Source organism: Pagrus major, chromosome 20, assembly GCF_040436345.1.
Source record: "Pagrus major chromosome 20, Pma_NU_1.0".
In the NCBI taxonomy this organism is placed as follows: domain Eukaryota; kingdom Metazoa; phylum Chordata; class Actinopteri; order Spariformes; family Sparidae; genus Pagrus; species Pagrus major.
In genome coordinates, this window is record NC_133234.1 from 17358764 (window position 1) to 17378133 (window position 19370).

General features: G+C 41.6%; 1 protein-coding gene across 3 annotated transcripts in view; it reads left to right on the top strand.

Moving 5' to 3' along the window:
- Window positions 1-19370, top strand: part of LOC141015348 (adenosine kinase-like) — a 112642-nt gene that overhangs the window by 84061 nt on the left and 9211 nt on the right. For all 3 annotated transcript variants that reach the window (XM_073489385.1, XM_073489387.1, XM_073489386.1), the window contains 2 exons: window positions 14512-14547; window positions 18422-18536. In XM_073489385.1, coding sequence (XP_073345486.1) covers window positions 14512-14547; window positions 18422-18536 — 151 coding nt within the window. The remainder of the gene's footprint in view (window positions 1-14511; window positions 14548-18421; window positions 18537-19370) is intronic.

The following is a 19370-nucleotide window of genomic DNA, read 5'->3' on the forward strand; positions in this document are numbered from 1 at the left end:
CATACCCCCACCCGCCCCCAGCACCCCCGGCCGTCCTCTCACCCCAACTTCCACCCCCCAAAGTGATGGATCAGCCTCAGCCAGCGATGCTTTCATAACAAGTCAGTGACAGTCAGGATCATGCAGACTGACTCCTATAGCCTTACAGAATGTGCCATAAGGGAGGGCTAATGTGTCTGCCTGTCTCTGCCTTCCTCTCCCACACTTAGTGAGTCACGATACAGAGCTCCACACACACTTGGGGAAATATGTTTTAAAGCAGCTGTAAGATCTCATGATTTGAAAGTGACTAATAACAATTTTGGGCAACTTTTTTGAGAATCGAGTGCTGGATAATTTGTCATGACCGGGATCTTATTTCAGTCACATCACAATTCCCTTTTGATCGTTTGAAACAATCGGGCAACACTGCAGACTCAAAAACAATGTCAATAGCCTCTGTTTCTCCTCTTGCCTTTGCCTGCTTCTGATGTTGAAATGTGTCTGTGTTTCTGTCTGTGTTAGTCCACCCTTGGTAATTCTGCTGTAACTCGATCCTGCTGGTACTTGTTTGAAACCTGGCATCAGCAGGCCCTCCCTGGCCTATCGGCAGCCTCGTACTTATATAACAGTCTCCCATCCATCCTGTAATTACTGCCTTTTTGGGGCATAGTGTAGTGTCTGTTCCTTCACTGGCGGTGGTGGTGGTGGTGGGGGGTGTGGACAGGCTAGAGACGCCGTCTCCGCGTTGCCAGGGCCTCTGAGATGGTGCCGACGGAGGCACATAGACATCAAACGCTACTTCACTTAATTGGCAAACATGTCGTGCGATAACCTGGGAACAGCACAGGCTTAATTGAGTCCTCCTGTGCTGTCCTCCTCTGACTACCTGACATGGAACCCAGGGCCATTACATTTCCCTCCATTTAATGGCTGCAGTTAATTAGGCCCGAATGAGGGAATCATTACCGCTGGAAAAACCACATGCCAGTGGATTCGCCGATAAAATTAGCCACAATTTGCTTTTGCTATTTGAGCATAAGAGATAAACCACACAATGGGGGGGAAAGGATTGGACCATTACTGGCGGATTTGTATTGTGGCATTTTAGACATATCATAGACAAATGGAACGATTAATCAAGACTGAATTAATCACCCTGACTGGTGTTTTTTTGTTTCAAGCCAGGATTCAGGGATCTTTTTTTTTAATCTGTGCAAATGGTTTGAAAATGTGCTTCCCTAATAAAACAGTAAGGCAGATGAGGAGCTTTCTCCCCACAGTCAATACCCAACAACCTCCTCGCTCCCCTGCCATTAACATTATACTATACCACCCCCATACAGGAGCTCTTCACGCCTTCCATTGCTGTCCGATGCGTTCTGCAGCTCCACACTCAGAGGGAGCTTATTTTTATGGGCCCCAGCCCCGTCTTCCAAACGAGAGACAGCCATTGTAATTGAATACTCAATAGGTGAGCCATTTAACAAAAGTGGAAATGGCATTCAGCTATGTATTAATGTGCTTTGCTGAGGCAAAAGGAGCCATCATCATTTCAATGTTCAAGCTGTTTTAAAAGAGCATTTAGTCTGCCATCTCTCCAGGCCATGAGAGCAAAATGACACGGATTTCTTCCTCCTCTGTACTTTGTGTGAATGTTCCTCGCCCAATATTTTGTATGGTTATCTCGCTTATTTTCCCATCCATCCCTCAGCACCTCTCCCTGATCTAGGTGGAGGGATACAAGCAGCTCTACAGAAGGTTACTGTCATGAAAAGCCCCTCAGGCGTTTTGGCTCTCAGCCCTATTTTTCTCCATCTGCATGCAGTGTGTGTGGGGTGGTGGGGGCTCTAATGATTTTTCCAGGACAGGCTGAAGTGGGTGTACAAGTATATATATATGTGTGTTTGTGTGGATGGAAAAAAAAACAAGCTAGGTGGAGGAGATACATGGGCAATATGGCGTCATTTCTTAACAAATTCCCAAACATTCGTCATTTGGCTTTGTTTGTTTGATAGACTGCTTGGAAGCGTTATCTCTGTGGCGAGGCCCGCGGCTGTTTTATCGCCGCAGTGACGTATGCGGGACGGTGGAAGTGCGTGCTCTCTGCTGTCAGTACGTGTAGATGATGGCAGGTTCACTAAAGGCCCCTCAGGGTATGAGGGGTGTTCTCGCACAGAAAAAGAATAGGAGAAAGAATTTCCCCTTGACAGCTCACCCACAGCGGACTCGAGATGTACTTCTCAACGGTAGCTTGGGGAAAATATCCCGTCTCACTGCCTAAAACAAAGAGATGTGAGAGCCAGATTAGCGTATTACCGAAACAGCTTTCCTTTTAGGCTCCTCTCTCTCTCCCCTCCTGTCAGAGCTGTCTGCAGAGAACGGGGGAAGAACATGAGACATTAACCTCCATGTGTTTATTCACAAGGCCCCACAGGCCAACTGGGAGGATGAACACAGAACCATCTCTAAAGCTAGCGAAGCGGAACAATCACAATGTGTCATTGGAGGAAAAGACATGAAGTATTAGCTGCTGCTCTCCTTTGTGTCTTTCACAGCTGAATTTTAATTGAATGTGCTATTTCTGTGATGAGTCACATGCCTTCCGTTCAGCGCCAGAGTACATTGACCTTCAGTGTGACGTACAGTCAGTGAGTTGTATGATGAGTCACAGCGCACATTAGCTGTGATGATTTGCTAAATGCGAAAAGCTGCCTTTTATAATATGGTTTGTTTTCGTTATTTTTTTTTTTTTTTGCTTATCTTAAAAAAGAACATCTCTGCCACGTAATTCTTTTTATTTTTTCAGACTTTTTCTCTTTTAGTTGGACTGCTCACAACTCAAACATATGACAACAGGAGACAGCGAGTCTCAAGTCTACATTGCTTGGCTTCATAGCAAGATTATGTAAAATTTGCTGATGCAAAATTTCCAGAATTGTCTTGAGTTAGATGCTTTGGCCTCACAGTCAGTTTATTTCCATTCATCCATCCCGCCAGTCAGTGGATTAAAACCCAAGACCTTCTTACCAATGTCACAAAAGTACAAATTTGTCCTAAAGTTCAGTGAATTAAGAAGCATTGCAGCAAAGAAAGTGAAATTATGGCTTAAAACTAACTTTATAATTACAATAAAAGCAATACTGTGGCTATCACACCTAATTCAGCTTTTTCAGCCCACAAAAAATGTTTTAATAGCACATCATTTAAACAGGTCTGATCAAAAACAAACAGCTTTATAATGAGTTTATGGTCTTCGTCATCACAGCATGATGTAATTTAGTAAATTATGTTCCCATTTAAAGTAAAAAAGTTGAAAAAAGCCGAAAATACTTTGATAGGATAAGATATTGCTACCTTGTGATTGACAGCTCCACCCTCTTGTCTAAATTTGGTCACTTCTGGCTCCTTTTAAAACAAGATGGCGATGGCTGCAATGCCAAACTCTTCAAACCCACAAACCAATGGGTGACATCACGTTGGGTTTACACTTGCCCAGAATTGACCTGTTATTCACTTTTTGGCTGCAACCCACCACTGAACTACATTATCATTAGTGACTGAGTCAATGTGACTGAGAGCAAGTGGAAGAACCACTTGGCTGTGCTGCAATTTTGGCATAGTGGCAGCAATCAGAGGTGCAAGTCACATGAAATCAACTTGATCAAGAATGTCTACCCATTAGAAAAGACAGAGCTACTCTACTGAAAGTTAGCTTTAACATTAGCCAACATTAGCAACTATAAGCTATTGGTCAACCCCATTAAAGGGTGCTTAAATTGAGCAATGGTAAGTTTTATTGCTCATGAATTCAACTTTTCATGAGGAAGGAGATTGTGTCATTTCTTTGAAAAGTTACACAGTCTCCCTTTTAAAACCGCACAAGCCAAAAATATTGAGAACCACTTAACTAGATCAGATGAAGTGTTGCTACAGCGTAATGCAACTGCTACAATTAAACCATCATCCTTTTCCTGTGTGCTCACTGGCAGTGAGAGGATCAGTACAGAAGAAGAATGAGCTCTCCAACATTCCTCTGTTTTTCCTGGCCTGTCTGTTTGCGAGTCATGGTACTTTGGGAGCCAGCATGGCTCCACCAGAGGAGTCCGACTAACCACTGTAATTGTGCCGTGCCGAAGCCGCCTTCCCCAACCCTGGGATTGAACCATGAAATATTCGAAAATGCCGGGGTTAAGAGAGGGGGGTCTTTGGCAGTGCAACGTGAAATGTGAGACCATAGAGCATCTTTAACAAGGAGGCGGATAGAAAGCCAGCCAGCCTTCCAGTCGGGCAGCCAGGGCACACGGTGGAGTCCTCTGAAGGAGAATAATTATGGATGTAAGAGGAGATATTGCGCTGGGAGCAGATCAATAGTGCCCACGTTCTGCTGGCGCTGAGGCCAGTGTATTTCTGTCACAGCAGGAGAGAGTGCAGGATATCAGCTTGTTGCTGGAGGGACTCACAGAAGTTTGAACACCGGCGGGCTTCCCAGATAGCCTTACAACCCTCATGTATGCCCCCCCCCCCTCCTCTCCCAAATCACTGCTGCTTGGAGCTTGGCTGCTTGCTTTCCCCCCATCTCCAATCCTCTTATCCACACAGAGTTGGCGGGAGGACTGGCCTTTGTCTACTCTCGATTGTATTCCCACAGTCCAGGCTATACGGTCATGTTTTCCACTGTCATTTGGAGGACTCCCCTATTCTCCTCTTGGTTAGAAAATTCTGGATAAGAAAATGACAACAAGATAATCGACAAACATAATCTACCACCCGTAATAACAAATTAGTTCGCCCCCACGCCACACATAATGAAATCTATGGGTTTGTTTTTAGAAATGTTGCTCATGTTGCCCCCACTTGAACTGAATGAAGTGATTGTTTTTTCTAATTTGTTGTGGGTCTTTTGATTGCATCACGCCAGGTATCACGTGTTAGCTGTGTGCATGAATGTGAAATGATTTACCCTCATTGTTGACGGGGCCCCCTGCCCTCCATGCAGCTTTTCATCTGGCAAATGGCCATCTTATGCCACATCAACAGATAGCACGCTGGACATCATCTCAATTTTTGTATGGCCAATTTATTCAGACAAAGCTCTCATGTCCCTTGTGCCACACAAATGGTTTGAATTATTCTGAGAGCTTTTTTTCCCCTCCCTGGGTTTCCATTGTCTGAAGTATGCAAGTCCCTCCAGAGCAGATCTTTGTTTCTCATTAGGGGGTAAATAGAGCAGGCCAAATGTTCATATGTTTATTATACTCAGGAGGGCATGGTCACTGTTCTCAGCAGTTCACAGCAGAAAAAAGCTGTTTGCTTTCTTGACCTTTGTTTGCAGCGCCTGCAACCAAATGTCTGTTGAATTTTCTGGATAATAAGCTCCTAGAAACTGATCGCCCGCGTTGAAGTTCAAACCTCATCAAAAGGGTTTTCGAGCACACTTTTCAACAAAGGCTGCTTTTACCCAGAGTGAAAAAATAAATGCATAATCATCATCACTATTCACAGGTCATTATTTGAAGCATTGTTTGAAGTTTACACACGATGAAACATCTGCAAAGATATCAAAAATGCATGCATATATTCATAAATAACAAAAAAAACTAACACTAGAGAATACTGTACTGGATTACACAAACATGACATTCAATGATAGAAGCGGTGAACAGCAACAGAAAAAGTAGGTTTTAAATGTATTTTGTTTCTCCATAACATTCAGTATTTCTGACTAAATAAACAGCAGTCAAAGTAAAAGCTAAAGCTAAAGAAATCATCTTTAGCTACAAATAAATAGAAGCTAAAAGTCAAAAGGTAACCTAATCTGGTTCCTCAGGACCGTGTGGTTCTGTTGAAATCAGTTTTGACTCACAACATAAGCAAACAACTCAGAATTGTGCAGATTCTTGTATTGTTCCTCTGTGGTGCGGCTTTTTCTTTCCACTTTAAGCCAAAGAGAAGAGCACAGACGAAGCACAAATACATAAATCTTTCATGCAAAATAACCGCTATTGTTAGAAAAAAAAAAGTTTTCAAGGCCTTCAGCAGCAGGTTATAACTAGAGGGCATTTAAAGAACTTACACTCCACGAGTGCTAAACAATTCCCTACCTTGCTGTTTCATCAAATTGCGTTTTTAAGATAAATTGATGTATTGACCCTGGAATTGTGCCCCAAAGAGCTGGTATTAACATTGCTATTCACTTTCTTTTATATGCGTGACTAAGAAACAGTAATCCTCGAACTGTGGAAGTCCTGAATCCTGAAAAATTCAATCAGGTGAACCTTGACCAAACAAACTTTCAGACAATCAATAAAACTTACAAAAGTAAAACTTCACTTGAGAACAAAAGGAGTTCTCAGTTGTGTTAGCAGCTTGTATTTTCCCAAGTAAGTTATTCTATAAAGCGAGTTGAAAGCTATTGAATCAAGATATATATATATATAGCATCCATAATATAAATATAACCATTTTATGTTTGAAATGTGCACAAGAAATCTTTAAATACTAAAATCAGCATGACATTTAAGAGGAATGAGAGTTGTAAGAACTAGTTAAAAGCCTGCATTGGCTCTGCTTGTTGAGCAGACCCAGTCATCCACCATTTTTCCTCCATCCATAGTCGAGAGAGCCAGACGCTGGCAGTCTGACGTTGTGGGCTGACCCCTTGTTAGAGCCCAGAGGTGAGATGTGTGATAGAGGCCCTCAGTGCTGATAAGGCCATCAGGCTGATAACTAACTCCCCCCAGTACAAAGCTGCTACTGCTGCTGCCCCGGCTTCCATTAGCCCCACCAGACCGGCTGAATGCCTCCCTGCTCTATCTGAGGTTACATCCTCTGTTCTGAGCCCCTTATGCAAACCCTGCTTTCCCGTGCTGAGATTGCTATCAGCAGAGATATTTATGTACTGCACATGTTTCCAATTGTTTAACCTTTGGACCTGTGCTGTAGGTGCTGCTGCCGTCCCTGTGGGCTTGCTAAGAGACCTTTCTCCTGCCCTTGTAGGCAGGCTGAGATAGATGGGAGCAGAGGCTGTTGCTAGAGGTGTGTAATGGACTGGCAGGCAAGGGCACTGTTGAAATTGGTCACATGGAAGCTCAGGTCAACCCTGCACTTGCTTTTAAGTTTGAACAAATCTCATCCAAATAGACTTTGCTGTGCTGTCTAATGAATTCAACACCACTAATGGGGACAAATTCATTTAAACACATTACATCTCCCAAGTGTGTGAGGTTTTGCCCTAGGGGTCAAGATGAGAACATATTTTAAGTACAGTCTGATTGTTGAGGATGTCCCAATCAAGAGTTTTTGGCTTGATTCGAGTCCTTTAATAATGGACATCTGCTCAAGTCCTATCAAATAGTTACTATTGTAGTTACTTATGTTGATTGAAATAGCATCTGTACACTACTTTTAATATGATATATCTTGTTTTTCATAAGCTACTTGATCAAAAACAGAAGTGTCCCAGTTTTAGCTTAACATATTGGTTTGATATTAAGGAAACCATCGACTGATGTCTATGTGACTCTGTGATGAAGTTGTTAGATGGTCAGATGAGAGTCAGCTGACAGTTACCTAAGAGATATCGTTAAAGGGCCATTGTACTGAGGAAGACATGATCAAAAAGTAATCTGAAAGTCTATAAGAAAGAGAACAACCATGCTTGGGTCTTCTCTCCGTGCAGCATGAAGTAAAGATTTGATTTATCGCATCGAGTCAGTAATTCTTCAGAGAATTAGCTTCTTTCAAATTCCACAAGAAGAATTTCCCTTACTCGCCGCAACACCAGCATGCTGAGGTGGACGAAACACATTCACAGTCCAATGGATCAGATTGTCATCAATATGCCCGGATCAGCCCCAATACCGATCCTTTGGTTGTCACAGTCTCTTATGGTCGTCCTCAGAATCTGGACTGAAGCGGATTCTTGCTGCGGAAAAGCCCAATCCATGTCTGTAGTTTGCACCAAGAACGCCATCTGTCCACAGCTCTCCATTGAAAACTGCAAATGAACTTCAGTTCATGGTTGAGATGTCTATCAGACACTTCACAGAATATTATGGGAAAACATGCAGACTCTGTTATCATAATACAGGGCTATTCAGAAATGTTTTGTTTTAATGTGGGCTTTATGTAAGTAGTATGTAGGAAGCAGTTTACAAAAATATCCATGTAATTTAAGTAGACGCTGAATCAGTAACAGATCAGCGGATTTGGATTTGAGGCAAACAAACATAATAGAGACATCCATATTTCTAAGCCGAAGTGATATTGACGTTCACAGCAGTACATTATATAATGAACATATCCTGAGGCGAGCAGAGAGCTTTGACAGAAGTTAAAAAATTAACACCATCTTATGCACTGCAGAAGGTATCGCAAATGTAAATGCTCTAGCTCACAACAATACACCATCTGGACAAAGCTGTTTAAAGTAGAGGGGGAAATAATGCAGTTATTTATTTTTTTTAATTATATTTTCAGCAAGTGTTTTTTTTAATTTGTTTTATGCTTTTCACAACTTTGCTCCAAGACGTTAGAGAAACACTTATAAGAAGACAAATTGCAGGTAATGCATTTGGGAGTTGTAGGAAGCCCTGGTTTTAAAATCCAGCTAAACTGTCTGTTCAGGCAGATGTAAATCTGTCGGTACCAAAAAATAACTGAGTTGCAGATTGAACTTGTACGATCACACCCGAATGTAAGAAAATAACTAGGTAGAGATGAAACATACCACTTAATGGCTCGGTAAAAATGTGAAGTGAAATGCCATCAGTCGTTCTTGAGTAAATTCCCAGAGGCAGTAAAAGCGACTCCTGCCTCTCTGGAGTGTGTTGCTCGGCGTGTGTGTTTACCCTCATGTTTGTGGCATGTCATGCTTGAGCAGGATTGCTGCATTCTCCTGGGAGCTACAGGAGGGCTCGGCACAGGTGATTTATTCCTCCTAATCTGTCCTGCACAGTAGCAGGCGGCCGCCTTCCCTCCACCCAGCGTGAGTGAGGTTCTATCAGCTAGCGTGATCATATTATCAGCCCACATATCATCGAGGTGGCAGCTTCCTGTTCAGCAGCACCTGGACTCGTGCTGGGGGCTGACGTCCCGACATCCAGGAGGAGTCATGTTTGTGACCCAGAGGCCACGTCAAGGGCACTAACAATCCCCACTGATGCCATCGCCTTGATTAGTTATTCATTCTCCAACCCCCACCTACAGGCCTGTAATGTATGCTGTAGTAATCTGGCTGGAAACGCTTGAGTTGAATGCCAGATGTTGTTTTTACTGGGCATTTATGGAAGCTGTCTGACTCGCCTCAGTGATGTCTTATGCTTACATGCAGGGAATCAGGAAAATATGTCCTATGCCATTGTTGTATATATCTGTAAGTAGTGATAATTGGCTGAATTATTTGGGATGTCATGACCCAGTCATGCTCAGTTTAGTTTAAAAGGCTTCTACGTTAAGTGATTTGACATTTCCAAATGATCTGTCCAGACCTGATAATTTGTTCCCCCTTTAGTTCGCACAGTTTTACGACTGAACCGGTTAGGCATATTTTCCAACCCTATCATAATGTTTTCAAGTTAGTTCTGCAACTGTGGAAGTCAGTTCTCCGTTAAATGCTTGCAAGCTTATAACTCTGATGTCTTTGAAATGAGCTCTTATTGAAATGCCCAGAAAGGAAGAAGAAAACACAGGTGTTATTGTAAAAAAAAAGAAAGAAAGAACTTGTCAGGGCTAAACCCTCTTCAGTATCTCCACACAATGTCAAATACAATTCAATTTCTGCTTCAGCATCAGCTTAGGCTAACACGGTCAAGCAAATGCCTATTTTCTGAAAGGCCCCAGGGGAGTTACGCTTCTCAGCTTATCAACTTTTATTAACCTTAGCACTGAGGTTTGCTCTTTGATTTAGATTCTTTGGGAAACAGTGAAATTGGATTTTTTTTTTTTTTTCCGACTCACTCCTGCTGTGACATATGCTCAACAACTTGTTACACAGGGGATGGAAAACTAAATACTTGCTTTGGTTTGTTGTTCGGAAAATTTTATGACGAGAGCCAATAAGTCCTCTTGTTTTATTAATTTCATCTCTGTCAGGTTTCCTCATCTACCATGGTGCTTTAAACACACAGTATGTCATTTCTGCCTTAAGGGGTCTCACAATCGAAATAATGAAATCAAAACGAAACAATGTAAAGACAACAACAGATGGCATTGTGAAGTAGCGTGGGATCATTGAAGTAAATGTCTTTTTTTGTTGAACATCTGAAAATGTATCTGATGTGACTTACACTACGATTTACGTTACTAAAGTGTTGTCCATCATCTGGTGTTTCTCAGGAATTTATAGCAACAGGCGACCAACAGCCCCATACCTTTCAACATTGTTGGAAACATTTGGGATAATGTTCATACACAACTCAACTAACTGTATAATAAAAGTCAGTTTTAGTGTTTTTAATACGCAAATGTGACATATTGTATCTTTAAGATCAAACATTACATTAAATGTTGTGGCCAGCAGGAAATGTCGGCTGAATATACTAGCGCCTTAAACAAAGCATGAGCTGGTAGAGAATGAAAATGGAGCTAAAAGAAGAGTTTTCTTTAGGTTGTTATATTGACAATACAGTGAGAGAAGAGACAGACTAAAAATGGCTATCGTTTTAATAAGAATAGCATTATCCAGGAGTACTCTTCTGTGAGGAGTAGTCACGTTTCCCTGCCTGGTCTATAGTATTTTCTGTAACCAAGCAACCAGCCACATTGTACAATCTACTTCCTGTTAACACTGGAACACCGTGCCCAGTGTACGTGGCCACGTGATATGTGTTTTCAGGTGTGTTGTAAGGACTTTGTAAACCCTTTTTCCAAAAAGAACCGTGTACGTGTGGACTAGGCCTAAAGATTAGAGTTGCATCTGCCAGGCAGACAGAGCTAATGCTGCTGTCGATCCAACCCTCAGAAGTGCCCCAACTGCAAGTCACCTAACATAATCTCTGAGAAAATGAATCAGGTTTTTTATTTCCAGAACCCTTCATGCCTACTTTGTTCCTTTTATTAGATAAAAACTGAATCTAGATAGAGCAATTTAGCTTCGTTAAAAAGAGGGAAATAAGGTTATGGATAGCCTCACAGAGAATACCCACATACTGTGTGGCACATCAGTCCATTTCCAAACCAGGCGTGCGAGGCTCCTGTCACATACAGTGTCAAGGAAAACAAAGTGTGAAAACTGCCCTTTGCATGAAGTGTGTATTTCCTCTTTCATTTTGCTTGGCAAGATATTGTAGACTCCCGCCCCCTGACTGGGCTCTGGATTATTAGCTTAAGCTCTCTAAAAATATCCCTTTGACTGTTTAAGCCTCTGACAGCAGCAACATCTCACACATTCTGATAGCTTTATACTAACTATGGCTGCAGAGGGCTCATGCACTCAGCCCGCCTTGTTATCTTTTACCTTGTTTGCCCGAGGAGGAGAAGGAGGAGAACTCGCGGGCCCCTCGAAATCTGCAACAGCCCTCTCTCTCTCCTCCGGAATCTGACTCGGAGCGGATCATCAAAGACGAGCATGCAATCACAGCAATCTCCGAACAAACGAGATGCTTTTTTGAGCACGAGAGGATTTTGCCCAGATGTCACTCGAAGCACTTGTCATTGTTGCGACAGCTGTAGAAGCACATGGACTGTCATTTGAAAAGCGTCTACCGCAACATACCAAAGCAGCACACGTCAAATGTGAAACATACACAGCCTGAAACATAAGATTTTTGAATATTAATACCATAAGCCCCTTAAGGAAATTGTGAGTTTTATTGCTTATCGTTTCAGTTTTATTGGCTTGCCTGTGCAGTCGCAGTAATTGCATATTTACCACCATACAGTATTTATCATACCAATATATTAGGTTTATCTGAGCGTATAGTACCAAATATTTTTTGATGTTGGCATTCATAAGAGCTCATGGAAATTAATAAATTCCTGAAAGGGATTACACTGTACACATGTGGCTCATAGACATCGCTTCAATTATCTTTTCTTCTAACACCCACACTCTCTCGAAAGGCTTTTCTCACTAATATTATAGCTGCTAACTAGAGAGAGACAGAGGGTGAGATAGAGGCATGCGCCGCTCAACAGCACCATTGTTATTCCAGCCTTCATTCATGTGTCTCTTTTTTAATGCTCTGAGATGAAATATCACTGTTTTGACAAGACTTTTTTCCAAGCCGCTCGTATCCCTGCGAGATGCCTCATGCTGGTCGGTGATGGAACGTTCCTGAGGAGAAATGTCAATATGTGGTTGTAAATAAATGAAAACAAATGTGAGACCTAAGCCCTCGATAGATTGAAAAGGCAAAGGGATGAGAAAAAGAAAAGACTACTCACCTGTGCTCATTATAAACATGCTTTTTGTCTACAGAAAGCTAATTGACTAGCCTCTTAACCTCTGTGTGTGTAGGAGGAGGGTTAGGGAGGTGGTGATGAATTGACATATTGCTGGCGCTGTGATGTTGATTCAAGGCAGAGAGCCATGAGGCTTTCCTCCAGGGACCAGTAACCTTATTGTTCCATGTCATCTCCTCCCCTTCTGTTTGAGGACCAGGTTGTCAACCTCTCCCCAAGGTCACGCAAACACCAGCCCCCTTCTACAGATAATTGGATTATTTAGAATCATAGCATCAACTTATTGCCCCGTCTGGGGTCAAAAGTGAATTTAGAGCACGAGGTTGTCTGTCATGATTTGTGGCATCGTTCTGAACTGACGAGCAACAGCTTCTGTCACCATTTAAAGGCTCAAATTGGACATCACAGCTAACCATACTCTAAACCATGCGTATGTGTCTTCTATTCCAATAATTCACTGGTTTCCATTCATTTCTGACCCTTTTATATTTGTTTTTTTTTCCTACCTTTCCAGACATCCATTGATTTCCATTGATCTCTGTATAATATAAAAACAATTAGCAGACTTGGAACATGTTCCAAGTTCCCAAATTTTTAGCTTTAGTCCTACAAATCATGTAAAACTTTTGGAGCTGGTATAACTTATGTATAAATGGATCTTTCCAAACATCCATTGGTTTCCATTCATTTCTTACCCTGAAACTAGAACCAATTACACAAAAATGGTTGATTTACATTTTTGTATATTCAGAATCATAATGTTTTTATATTTGTTTTTGTCCCTTCCATTGCAGGCATCCATTGATTTCCATTTAACTCTGTATGATTTTTTTTTTTTTTTTTTTTTTTAAAAAGGTCCCCAGATTTTAGCTTTAGCACTCACAAATCATGGAAAACTTACACTTGTAGGCAGTATTGAGGTTTTTTTGTGTATTTTTCCAGGCAGCTGGTGGTTTCCATTCATTTACATACAATATTAAAATCAGCTGGAAAACTCTTGAAACTTGAAACTCATGAGTTGTGTCATCTGGTGAATCGAGCAGATTAAACTGTGATGTAGTTTCACCACAGATAGATTGGAAGAATTATGTTTCCCCATCTAATTGGTTCAGTTGTAAGGAATGTATAGCCTGGCAATTAAAATGTCAAAAATTGTTTTTAGATTTCTGATTGTTGACTTTTCTTCATCAAGACATCATCTTTAAAAGAGATTTGCGACACATCCAAAGAATTGTACCTTCTATTGCGGACTTAATGTTCTCTGTGATGGATTAGAAAAGTTTTAGAAAATAATTATTAATATTGTATTAAAATGAATGGAAATCAATGGCTGCCTGAAAAGGTTGGATCACTACATCTACATATCAAAACTATACAGCATGAGGTTCATTTAGACAACTTAAACAAGTTTCAGGTGTTTGCCATCAGATTCTCCTGCCATGCGTTAATGAATGGAAATCAATGGCTGCCTGAAAATGTAGGAACACTACATCCAAATATCTAAAACTACACAGCATGAATTTGAATAGGACAACTTAAACAACTTTCATGAGTTCTGCTATCTGATTCTTATGCCATATGTTAATGAATGGAAATCAATGGCTGCCTGAACAGTGGAAAAAGTACATGTATCTCAAACTCTTAAACGACAGCATATATTTGGGAAAGTTAAGCATCAGTGTTACATGATTTATAGTTAAGTAGCAAAAACTTGCATAAGCCCTGGTATGGGCCATTAAAGTGCACCTGTTAGGAGACTACAGAAACATATAGTGGGTGTTGAATGCCTGCAGTGCTGGGGATTCCCACACACCAGCACATATTCATGGTTTCAGTGGTGGTTTCATGGCTGGAGGCTGACGTGGTGTTATCTCATGCTGCCGTGGTAAGATGAGATGAAGTGGGGCAATAGATTAAATGGGTGGGCTGCATGCCTGTTAAATCAGGAGCTGGCATAGCAACACTAACTCAGGTTACTTATTCTCAGGTGACATGGCTGTACATGTGAGGAGTGGAGGCAAGCGAGATGTCTTTACTTCACGTCTGGAGTGTGACATTCTGCTCTGTTTGTGACTCTCTAATTAACTGCTCATTTATGTGTGTGTGTGTGTGTGTTTTCTTTTCTAGGAGGCGGCCACATTTGCCAAAGAGCTGGGCTTTGAGGTGAGTTGACCAGCAATTGCACACTAAACAGATCCTAAAGGTTTATTTTTTGCTGATAATGAAGTTCTTTTTGGACAGTGATTGATGTGCTATTATACTCTGCAGGCCTTGCAGCAGTTGCTATGGAAACCTGGCAGTCGTCATGGTTTCTTTGTTCAGCCAGCTCTCTGTTATGACGCACTCTGCTAGGTCTGCACCCAACATCGCCTACAGATGTTATTTATTGAATTTTGAAAAGCCTCTTGGGAAGCTGAGAAGTTGGGCATGGTTTCAAGCCTTTCTCTGCAGGCTTGGGGCTCATCAGGTTGCCTGGTTAAAAAGCCTCCTCATTATCTTCATTGCACTCGGGGATGATACTGTATGTCTTCCCTTCACTGCACACTGAAACACACTGTAGTCTTTTAATAACCAAATTACAGCCACCTGTGGTTTTAGATTATGGAGATGAAAATTACAGTGCTTGTTACCCCATAGAATGTACACTATGTCTTTTAAAGTGGATGAATGAATGTTCCCCTGGTCTAAATTTTGCTTGTGTTTTGCATATCCCTCATGCTGCTTTTTAAAATGTGAAATCAAAAAGCACAAATAGCCGGTGCATGTGAGGGTTTTTTTCGAATGGGCTCAGGTATTTTAAGTGCCTTCTCTCTTTCAAAGGTAGAGCTGCCTTGAATATGGCTCTGCACTGTGTGAATAATTGTCATCCAGAATCACTAACGGTGTGATCAACGTGACTGGAATAGAAATGCAATCCTGATGCCAGTGACAGGTTTAAGAGAGGAGAAGGGATGAAGGCGGGAAAAGAGAGGGAGGGGGTGGCAGTGATGGAGGGGGCCTCGTATGAAAAAAAAAAAAAAACACAAAGGGCAAAGTGTAGACTCTGCTAGTAGTTACAATTCTTTGACATTTTCCATGTCAACCTGATTTGCCAGAACACTCTGCGAAATTGCATTGGATGAATGTGATTTCTCAGATAACATCAGTGGTGTGTGCTGTACTTACTGCATTTCTAGATGGTTCACAGTTGTCTTTTTTTTTTTCTCTTGTCACTTTTTTGATGACAATTTTACTTGCCCTCATACTGTAGTTGTGCACTGGAAAGTCTTCAAAATATCAATATATATAGTATACAGGAGACATTTTGTTTAAAGCAGAAAATAACTGTGACAGTGTTTTATTATTGGAGGAATTTTGTCTTTTACACATAAGCGATGTACCTGTAATATAATTGCAGAATCACTCTGGGCTATGTAGTAATTGGTATATTTTTCCAACCCTAACATAAAAAATATAGAAAATGTCTCAAATAAGATTCAGTATTGATCTTGGAAATAGTAGTTTGAAAAAGGCTGAGTCTTAACACACTTTTCTGGAGCTTTCAGGCATATCCCGTGGCTTTCAGTTGTCATGAAGACTGCTTAAGGATGGTCACAGCCGACTGTAGATGGTGGATAAAATTGATTTTTAGATGCATCATGATTCTCTCTTGAAAGATTATGTCTCAATGCAGAGAAGTCAATAATTGGACATTTAAAATCCCTTTCTCAACATCATGATCGCCTTTAACAATTTTGTAAGACCGGGCTTTATGTTGGATGGTGAAACGTTACAGACATAAGCACCATGTTTACATTCTAAGCTAGGCTACCTCTTGAGTTTTGTTAAGGATGGCTGAGCTTAAGCAAAGATAATGATAGTAAATGTATCTGTTTATTTTGATTATGGATTATTACTAGTAGGCTATGTTAAGCGAGAATCAGAATCTAATCGTCTGGTGCTTAGAGATGGCCACCCCTACTTTCGACCACCAATTATCATGTGACCAAAATTATGTAAGACCAAAGTTCATTGCACTCTCTTCCAGGAATTTTCTGGACAAAACACCAAGTATTTTTATTGCATCACAAGTCACGACATGTGTACCAAGTAATGTGACTCACTATAACATGACAACATAATGTGAAATCAATCATTTTTCACAACAGGCTTTTATAAATATTAACACAATTTAATTCTATCATCAATAATATGGTTCTAGTCTACGCCAATAAACAAAAACTATAAGTTACAATTCATTTGTAGAGCAAAGAAAAATTGTGAGTTGTGTCTCTGAGCCTTTAAGGCCAGTGATGTTCATTTAAATTCAGTAAATGTCTGGTTCTTTGGTCAGTTTGGCACTTCTGAGGGGGACTATGATTGTATTTTATTGTAGTTGCTCCCCAGTAGTCAAAATCTGACCCAAAAACGCTGCACGATGCACCCTTAATGTATTCTGAAACATTGTTATCATCACATTATGGATGACTAACAAAAATGACAGCGGCACTTCTTCAGTGTAAATACAAGATTAAAAAAAAGCTTGTCCTCTCCAAAACAGCAATCAGCAGATCTGAACACAGTCGCCTGATTGTGAGCCGTTTCCTTTAAATGCTCAAAGAACTATCTGCATCGCAGCTCTAATTGAATCTCTCCCTGGCTGTGTTTCTCAAACAGCCTGCAGTGGAGATGATCACTTTCTCGCTGGCGCCAACACAAAAACACAATTTAGCACCATTGTAAAGCTTTCATATTTCACGGTTTGTTGATTTATGTCTGATCAATTGCCGCACAATCGTAAATATTGCCATTTGTCAGCAGTAAAGTAAATTGACCATATCGTTTGTCAATTCATTTGCTTTGCACTCATGTTATTTTTCTGCATTCTCCTGCCGTATAGGAACTTGTCAGGTAAGTTCTTCTGCCAAGCAAAAAGGTGGTAGTTGTTTTTGTGTGTTTATGTGTGTGTAGTAACAGCCATGATGTTCACCCCTCCACCTCTGGCCCTTAGAACCTTTCAGCTCCTAAACCTGAGTAGAGCGCCTTTTTTATGTCAGCGAACATAAAACCAAAGGGTGACAATGTGCCGGAGCCTTGTGCGGTTTTGCATTCAGTGTCTGGAGGAGTGCTTGTGGTTACATCCAGTCACAGTGACAAATTGCCTTTTTTTCACCACAGCCTGCTAACAGCCTCTGTATTAACCTCACCATTAGCACTTACTTAGAGTGTTACACCCATTTTTCCTCGGCCCAGGGTCTCCCCGGACCTCTCAGGGCTGATTAAAGGACATTTGGGAAGCATTTAGAGGTGTAAAAGCTCATTGGTTTGAGTGAGCCAGTGTGGCTGGTGGTATTGGAGCCTATCTCTCTGATTACTCCCATAACCACAGTATTTGCTCGCCCTGAAGGTGCTCGAGTGTTAGCTTTGATACAGATGCTAGAGGCGTCTCCGACCCTTAATGCTAGCTCCTCAGTGTGCTGTACTACGGAGAAGCAGAGTCCACCCCACTGCGAGACGGCGATAAAGACATTCCACCTGCTCATAGTACATCATGATGAGTTAATAATAAAGTAGCACTGACAGGTGTGGGTTTTTTTATCCCTCTCATGATCAAAGGCAAGCACTCCGGAGAGTTCTGTCGTCTCCAGGCGAGAATATCCATTCTGTGCAGATGCTGAGGAGAGATGGCCTGTTTCAGGAAGAGAATGATACAGTACACGCACCACCTATCCCTTCAGCTCGCAGAAGTAGCTTTATCTGACAACAGCATATCTTCACACGCTTATTTTCATCTCACTTAGGGAATATGACATTCTAATATTTTACAGCTCTCCTGTAACTGCATGGAAACATCATCGAGCACCGCTATTGATCTTTCTCGAAGCGGTTCATAGCCCATCTCGTTTCATTATCACTTGATCCGTCTGGCAGGATTGGAAATATCTGACCCCACTCAGTCACACTTTGTGAATCTTTGATTAACTCCTCAGAAATTGCTCTTCATGATCAGTCAACTTAACATGCTCACCCAGTGGTCTGTTTTGTTTTGTTTTTACAGACAGATGACATTGCGGAGATTGCAAAGAAGACCCAAAACCTCCCCAAGGACAACACAAAGAGGCAGCGAGTGGTGGTCTTCACCCAGGGCAAGGACGACACTGTTGCAACTGTTGGTAGGCAATTTTTGTTTTTGACTTATTTCCACTCAAGTACCACTCAAAGCCATCCCAACTTTGGCCCCTTTCAGACATCTTTACCCTTCACATAAACCTCATCTCTCAAAAACTGCAGAACGCAGCCTTAAATAGACGGTAGATCGCTGACTGAAGAGAGCCGAGTGCTATCAGTAATTTCTTTGAAGTTAACCTGCAATATTGACACCAGATGTTAAAAAAAAAAAGAATGCTTGCACTTACGTTCTGTCATTTCAGAGCATAAAAGAAGTGTGGGGGATGCAGAGAGCAGGCATTGATTTGTGAAGTACTTCTAACTTTGTCTTGGACAGACTCCAGGCCAGTCCTCAGCAATTTTTAATGCTTCATCTCTTACATCCTGCCCTTTTTTTTTTTTCTTCCTGCAAAATGCTGGCAGAGTGACCTTGAGGAGAGGGGTTGACAATGTTGGTCCACAGATCAATCCAATTTCCTTTGATTCAGGGCATATTTGTTAGTGGGACATTAAAAGGCAGTGTCATCATAACCGAGCAGGGGTTGCAGGTTTAAGCGGTGTGGGGAGAGACGATAGTTTCCGATTACTGCTGGGAGCCTTCGCCTTTGTGTAGAGCCACGGGGTGTCTCTCCTCGTTGCCCTTGCAGCTCAGACTAGTCGTGCACGAGGGAGAGATGGCCTCAGGTAAAGACTCCGGCATATCACTCATCACTGGGGACTGCAGAGAGGCACAGCTACAGCAGGACTGTTAGCACTGCAGGACTCTGGCTTCACATGTGTCCAGTGTCCTCAATTTCAAACTGCTGGTGAGAGCACTTACGAGCTGAAGTGATATAATG